General features: G+C 29.9%; 1 protein-coding gene across 2 annotated transcripts; it reads left to right on the forward strand.

Annotated features, from left to right (window-relative positions):
• The first annotated feature begins 519 nt into the window (after nt 1-519).
• Nucleotides 520-2,628, forward strand: LOC107899984 (uncharacterized). Of its 2 annotated transcripts, none has more exons than XM_016825719.2 (2): nt 520-841; nt 1,185-2,628. In XM_016825719.2, the coding sequence occupies exon 2, from the start codon at nt 1,192-1,194 to the stop codon at nt 2,257-2,259; it is 1,068 nt and encodes a 355-aa protein (XP_016681208.1). In that variant the 5' UTR covers nt 520-841; nt 1,185-1,191; the 3' UTR covers nt 2,260-2,628. The 2 variants fall into 2 exon arrangements, with proteins under 2 accessions (XP_016681208.1, XP_016681213.1); XM_016825724.2 differs by having other exon boundaries at nt 530-841; nt 1,199-2,628.
• Nucleotides 2,629-7,191: the final 4,563 nt, after the last annotated feature.

A 7,191-nucleotide genomic window follows, 5' to 3' on the forward strand; every position in this document is an offset into this window, starting at 1 on the left:
AGGTGAACAGCACTAAATTCTATCATGATTATGTTCGAAGAGTGAACTAAGTTGGGTCGGGTTTACCTAAGATTAAAAAAATCAAACTTAAGCATGGCCAAAAATTAGTTGAGCAACATTTCTAAATTAAAATATATCTCGATTGTAATTAGAATAGATTTGAACATGATTCATACGTGATGAAAATTAAAACATAATAAAATTTGAAGTAAAAATTTACCCATAATAAAATTCCAAATTTCCAAAACATATACCTTACCATTAAGTCAAAGTATTATTAATAAAAATATTTTTTTTAACTCCAAAATAAAATTAAAAATAACTCTCTTTTTTTTGTATTTTTTTTACTTAACTGTCTAAAAATTACATCAAATAAATTTTCTTAAATTCCTTATATTTAATAGCTTGTTTCTTATTAGATATTGTATTGATTAATAAATCCCTTTTTTCTTTTAGTTAAAATATTTTTCGTCAAAATTGGATTTATTGAAAATAGTTGGAGCTTTGACCTTTGTTGATAGATATTTTCTTTTTCCTCCCGGAAACTGCATTATATTCGGAAGGCTTAATTCTAAATTACGCAAAAACTGAGACGCTGATTGGACAATCCAACATTCGACCCAAAGCTCACCAGCTTAGCACTTAGCATAGTTTACACCCGTTTTCAAAACGCACATGTTTCTTTGACCATGATCACTTCAATAGAAGCTTTCAAAGCTTATTGCCCTAATCTCTTTGCTCTCTACTTTCACAAGCTTCTGATTGATTAATAATGCTTTTCTTTTTTGCTGCAAATTCAGTTCAACTTCTTTGAATTTAGTTATATAGTTCCTTAATTCAGGTGGGTTTTGCTTTGTTTCTATTTTACATTTTCTTTTTCCGTTGCTTACCATTACTGCTTTACTGTTTCTTTGTTTGAGACTGGTAGTTTCAAATTTTGTAGATTTATCTTTCTGGGTTTCTCTTTGATTTGTGGTTTTTGAATGATTTATTAGTTAAATGAAGTTACTTATTCTTAATGCAGTTTTTCATATGGGTTTTGTTTGTTTTGTTTGAATTTTAGTATTTTTTGGTCCCGTCTTGCTATCTTAGAGAATGGCATGGGGTTTTGGTGGTGACTTTGATTGATAATTAAGTAGGATTTTCATTTGGAAGTTGATTTTTTTTTTTGGCTGAAATTTTAGATTTTGGATGACAGTGATGAACTTGGAAACTGAAATGCCGGGTCGACGGCATTTTTCTCTAGTAGATACTTTAGAGCTGAAATCTCAGATTGAACGGAAGATTGGGCCTATAAAAACTGAGAAGTACTTTAATCTGCTCACTAGATTTTTGAGTCTTAAGATTGGGAAACCCGAGTTTGATAGGCTCTGCATTGGTATAATTGGGAGAGAAAATGTTCGTCTTCATAATCATCTCCTCAGATCGATTATTAGAAATGCTTCTCTTTCGAAGAATCATCCATCAACAGGGAACAAATTGGAAAGTGCTTTAAGTGTTAAAGCGGCGAATGGGTATCAAAGAAGTAATCTTAAGTCAATGTGCAAAGACTTTCCTCAATCCCCTCGTAAGGGAAGGACTACAAATCTCCGTGATCACAACCATCCAAGTCCTTTAGGGCCTCATGGGAAGAGCCGTGGTACTGTTTGTGAAGATGCAGTTCCAAGAGTTCAAGAACAGCAAAGTGCTACCGAGTTGCTTTCTTTGGGTAGCAGACCACCTATGTCCTTGGAAGAAGGAGAGGAAGTTGATCAAGTTGCAGGAAGCCCAAGCATTCGCAGTAGGAGTCCTGTTAGAGCTCCGCTTGGCATATCTTTGGATGCTAAAGGAATGCGAAAAGTGGCATGGAACGGATTAGCATCCACTTCTGAGACATGTCATTGCAAAGGTGAACTACCTGACACCGGTTCTTTGAGAAAAAGGTTGGAAAAGAAGTTAGAGATGGAGGGATTAAACATGTCAGTAGATTGTCCCAATTTGTTGAACAGTAGCCTTGATGTTTTCATGAAGAGATTGATAAAACCCTGTTTGGAATTGGCTGGTTCAAGGTCCAGACAGAAACTTATTGACCAAGGTCACAATTGGTCCACAGTCTCTTTGAACGGGATTTGGCCTTTGAGATATGCTCAAAAACAGAATGGGTCCATTTCTGTATCAATGTTAGACTTTCGAGTTGCAATGGAAATAAACTCCCCTCTCCTTGGGGTGGATTGGCCAACAAAACTTGAGAAGGTGTGCCTGCATGCTTCAGAAGAGTGAGCCGGAACTCACTATCCATTGGTTCGAGTTGAACCAGGTTCCGGTGCTAGAGCAATTTTGAGTTATTTCAGTTACGAAGTATGCTCTAACATTGATCTTGATTATTCCATTTTTTAGAACGGATGAAGTAAATAAGTATAAAGGCCAAAGGGGGTTTTGGATCAAGCCAATTAGGTTGTATACAGGTCATGGCTCTGATTTATCCTCGAGGTTTGACAGCTTAACATGGAGAAATCCAATTATATTGACACTTTGTAAGAATCTACCCGTTAGAAATAGGTTAGCAATTATCTCCACCTGTTACCTATAGTTGCTGTAGTTAACTGAAGACATATTTTCGTAATAATAAAGCATATATTTTAGCTTTCAGCTTGATCTTGTTGAATTTGTCATATGACCTTTCATTATCTACTATTTCCTTCCCTCTGATGTGGTTTGTCATTGTTTTACATTGATATATGCATCTATGCGGTAGTTAATTGCCCTGCCAGCATAAATGAACTTATATCCAGAGCAGTGCATTTGAATGCTGAAAATCATTCGTTGTGCGAAGCTCTGTATATCCTTACATGAGATGGATGTTTTTCACTTTTTGTATTTCTTTCTCATTACGCCTTTACCTGTGGACTTTTTGAATCATATCATTGCAAAAGTCGTCATTCGTACTTTTATGAGATCAGTCTGCTCTCCTTTTTATGGCATGCCAGTGCAGAACTCGAGCCTTTCGTGTTTTCTGCATTTCTAGTTGGATATTGTTTGGGCATATAGCGCAAATAATAGAGAACATGGTTTTATAGAAGCCATTTGCTCGTGTAGGAGGAACAAAAAGCGGTTAAGGAGGTGAAACATTGTCTTGATGACCAACCCCAAGGCTGATATCTCAATCGAGGTGGTCCAGTGGTACTTGCTCCTGTCATGCACTTCTTATGTTTCCCTCATTGTATGCAGGATCGGATCTAGAGAAATACCGAACCGAATATTGCCTATTACCGATGCTTAAAAGTGAGCTAAATAAACGGCTAAACTTAACTAACACTTGCAGTGAGTGGGAAGATCATTTTATGGATTGAAACTTATGCAAATTCTGATTTGATGAGCTGAGCTTAGCATTGATGCCTGTTTATAAAAGCAAAGCATAGTTGAACTCTTCTTGTTGTAGGTGTCTTGTAATTTTCCCTCCTTGACTTACAAGATTAAGACATCAATTTTCCATAGGCTTAAAATGATGGGGACCTACATACAATCGAATCTAAAAATCCAGAAAGAAGACAAGGCAAAATGTTAAAATAAAGACACAAAGAGACACGATGAGTTTGTGTGGCTAAGCTCAACATGACAGCAAGTAGTGGCTGGATCGGACAATGTATCCAAAATCATAACATCAGCCAGCCCCCATTATCTAAATACAAAAATTAAAAAGAGAGAGATCTGACTCCTAACCCTAAGCTGTTGTCTAAGCCACATCATGCTGTTTCCCCTAATTGGTTCGATTCTTCAATGTTTCGTGTCCCTTTTCAGTATCCCATTCGTCTTGCACACATAATTTTATTTTGTTTTATTTCTTTTTCTTGAATTCAGCAATATTTTAAAGACTTGTTTGAAATTTTTTGGTTGTTGAGGCTGAAAACAACAAAAGCTTTTCTCTTTTTCATCATTATTATTACTACTTACATAGACTTCTTTAAAATAACTATTTCAATAATATATTATTATTTTAAAATAAATGTCAGATTTAGTTCTTGTATTCTAATTTTATTAATGTTTATCATTCTATTTTTCAAATTTTAAAATTTAAGTATTGACTTAAATAATAGCAGTTAAATGTATTGGGTTAATTTTTGTTGTTAGTATCATACTATGTATAACTTGTGATTTTGCTTATATTTAACTCTATATACTTTTTCAAAATTTGAAAATTTAATCTTAAACAATATTTGTTAAATGTATTATTTAAAATAACATTATTTTTCTATTAGTATTATGTAAAAATAAAAAGTTGACATAATTGTACATGTACAATGATATCGCATAAAATTTTGAAAATAATAAATTATAAAAAATAAAAATAAAAAAGGAAAAGTCAAAATGATAAATGTTGTTAATCCTAATTGTTGGTCTCAAAAGACAATAGGTGCTTCATTTGTTTGTCTAAGACAATAATTGTAAGTAGATCCGTAAAGAATTAAGTGTTAATGAAAAGAAAGGAACATGGCGTGTTGTTCCACCGACTAATATGCAACCATAAAATAATGGTTAGATTCAGAGATTCCACCATCATTCATCATTATCTATCTTAATATATTAATTAATGCCTAATGATTCATTAATACTTAGTTTTTATCTTTTCTACCAATAATTCATGTTTAACATGTTACAATAAATAACAATTAATGCAGTTTCCATGTCTTCTTATACATTAAATCATTATTTTATGTGTTTTTTAACTCTTTCTTCTTGCGTAATTTACACTTTCACTTACTCAATTATTAGTAATCATTCAATTATGAAAAGTTATAAAATGATTACACAATTATTCGATTTTGTTTATTATTTGTCATTAGCCATTAAATCATTAATGAAAAGATGACATGACATCTTTTAAAATGAGCATATAATAATTTTAACCTTTAACATTTATATACTATGTCAATTTAGTCCTAATAAATTTAATACACAACATTTACATATTGTGTAATTTGGTCTTTTTAGAATTTTAATTCTCTTTATGACTTTTTCACCTAAAAAGCTATATAAATTTATCAACTAAATCAATGGCAAAGCGAAAGGAGTAAGCAAGGGTCCCCTTGATTAAATGGGAAAATATCCATTTAGCCCATCCCATAATATAAATCATTCAAATTGAATCCTTTAATTTTTGAATAAATGAAAAGTTTACATTTTTTGGCCCTCTCAAAAAATTAATAATGTAATGGAAGCATTTTAACAAAACCTTGGCTCCTCCAATATTTTATAATTTTATCTCGACTCGTCCAAAGAAAATTTTTAGCTTTACCTTTGAGCTAAATTTAATTGAAAATATATATAAAAAAATAGAAACATTGGAAAATCCAACATAATAATTTTTATTTTTTATTCTTTTAAAATTAACCGTCAATGTCACAAAGGAAAAAAAATATAAAAAAGATCAAATTTCAGATTATGTAAATATTGAGAGTTAAAATTATTACTATGGCAAATTTTAAACCTGCCAACTTACAACAGTTAAATTACTAGTAACCAAAAAAGAAAAAAAGAAAGTTAAATAGTTGAACAACCATTATATAATTTTTTTATAATTGAGTAATAAAAAAATTATTTATAGTTGAGTGATTACCAATGTAGTCTATTTTTTTTTAATAAATAAAATATTGCTAAGTTTAGTACAAGTTAATTTAGCATTTCACTTAGTTTTTAGATTTGGATCATCATTTAACCATTTTTATAAGAAGAATAGGAAAAAAATCATTTAACGATTGAATTCAAGATTCGAGATTAGTACTAATTATTTAATAAAATCTTTTTAGGGTGTAGAAATTCTTAAAATGAGAATCATGATAACCAAATTGTTTTTAATTTTTTAGATCAAATTGAATAAATTTAAGCCTTAGATTTAAGATTTAATCTACCTCACTACAATAAAGAGCACAATACCTACTTTTTTTTTTCTCCATGTAATACAAGTTTTAAGAACAAAAAGACCTCGATAATTTCTTACTTTCACATGTAAATTTTTTGAGAAGAAAAAATGAAAGCAAATTTACAAAGAAAGGGAAGTAAGAGATTAGGGTTATCAATATTAAGCAATTTGGGTGTTTGGTATTTGTTTTTCTTTCCTGCAAAAAATTGTAGAGAATTTCACTTTAAAATTTTGGGTATTTAGTATTCATCTGTATTTCATGAAATTTTTTAAGTGCTTTTCATCAACCAAGAAAAAAATCTCAAATACTGAAAAAAATAAATATTGAGTACCTAAATTACTTAATCTTAATAACGCTAGTTTCTTACTTTCAATCCCATTGTAAACTTACTTCTAATTTTTTGCTTAGAAAAAGAAGTAAGTCTAAAACTAAGAGATTATTCAATTTTTTCCAGTCTAAAATTTATATTACGCTGTTAAAAGAAAAAAAAAGGAAAAGGTTGGTTGTTGTGATATTTATTAATGTAGATTAAATATTAAATTTAAGGCTTAGATTAATTTATTTTAATCTAAGGGTTAAAAACAATTTGATTTTCATCATTCTCATTTTAAAAGTTCTTATTATAGTTATCATCAACTTTTAAATGATTTAAAAAAATAATTTAATCTTTTGTTTTATAAAGATAGATATAGTTTTAATTAGAATATATATATATAAAAAGTAGTTTTACACACTTCTTTAATTATTTAAATAATTAATATTTTAATGATTCAATTGTCTTATCATGCATGTAAATTTTTAGACCGATTAGATATTTCTGTTATACCAATTTAAAATACTCTCTCTATATATATATATCCAACGGTTAATTCTTTTTTACATAAAAAAAATAAAAGTTTTAAATTTACATCGAACTTGACATACATGATCTATATAAATAGTCCATAAATATAGAAATATTAATAATATAAATTATTATGAAAAAAATGTAAAATTAAATTATTTTTGACACTGCTTAAGTGTAGCATGTTGTTAAATGGAGATAAAATTCATCCGACAAGATAGGGTTGATTGGGGAAACTCATTAGTCATGTTGTTTCACACTCATCAGATCAAATCAAATAGAATGTCCGAATCAAAGCAAACAGACACGTGTTATATCTTTGGTGCAAGATTTTGTCCACAAAACCCGCCCAATTAAGTACAGATTAAATTCACTAAAAGTTATTTATATTTCAAATCTTTAATTAAATTTAGGTTCCATCATTTGATAATCCTCAGAAGCAGAGATTAA

The sequence above is a fragment of the Gossypium hirsutum genome, chromosome A11 (genome assembly GCF_007990345.1).
Source record: "Gossypium hirsutum isolate 1008001.06 chromosome A11, Gossypium_hirsutum_v2.1, whole genome shotgun sequence".
NCBI lineage: Eukaryota > Viridiplantae > Streptophyta > Magnoliopsida > Malvales > Malvaceae > Gossypium > Gossypium hirsutum.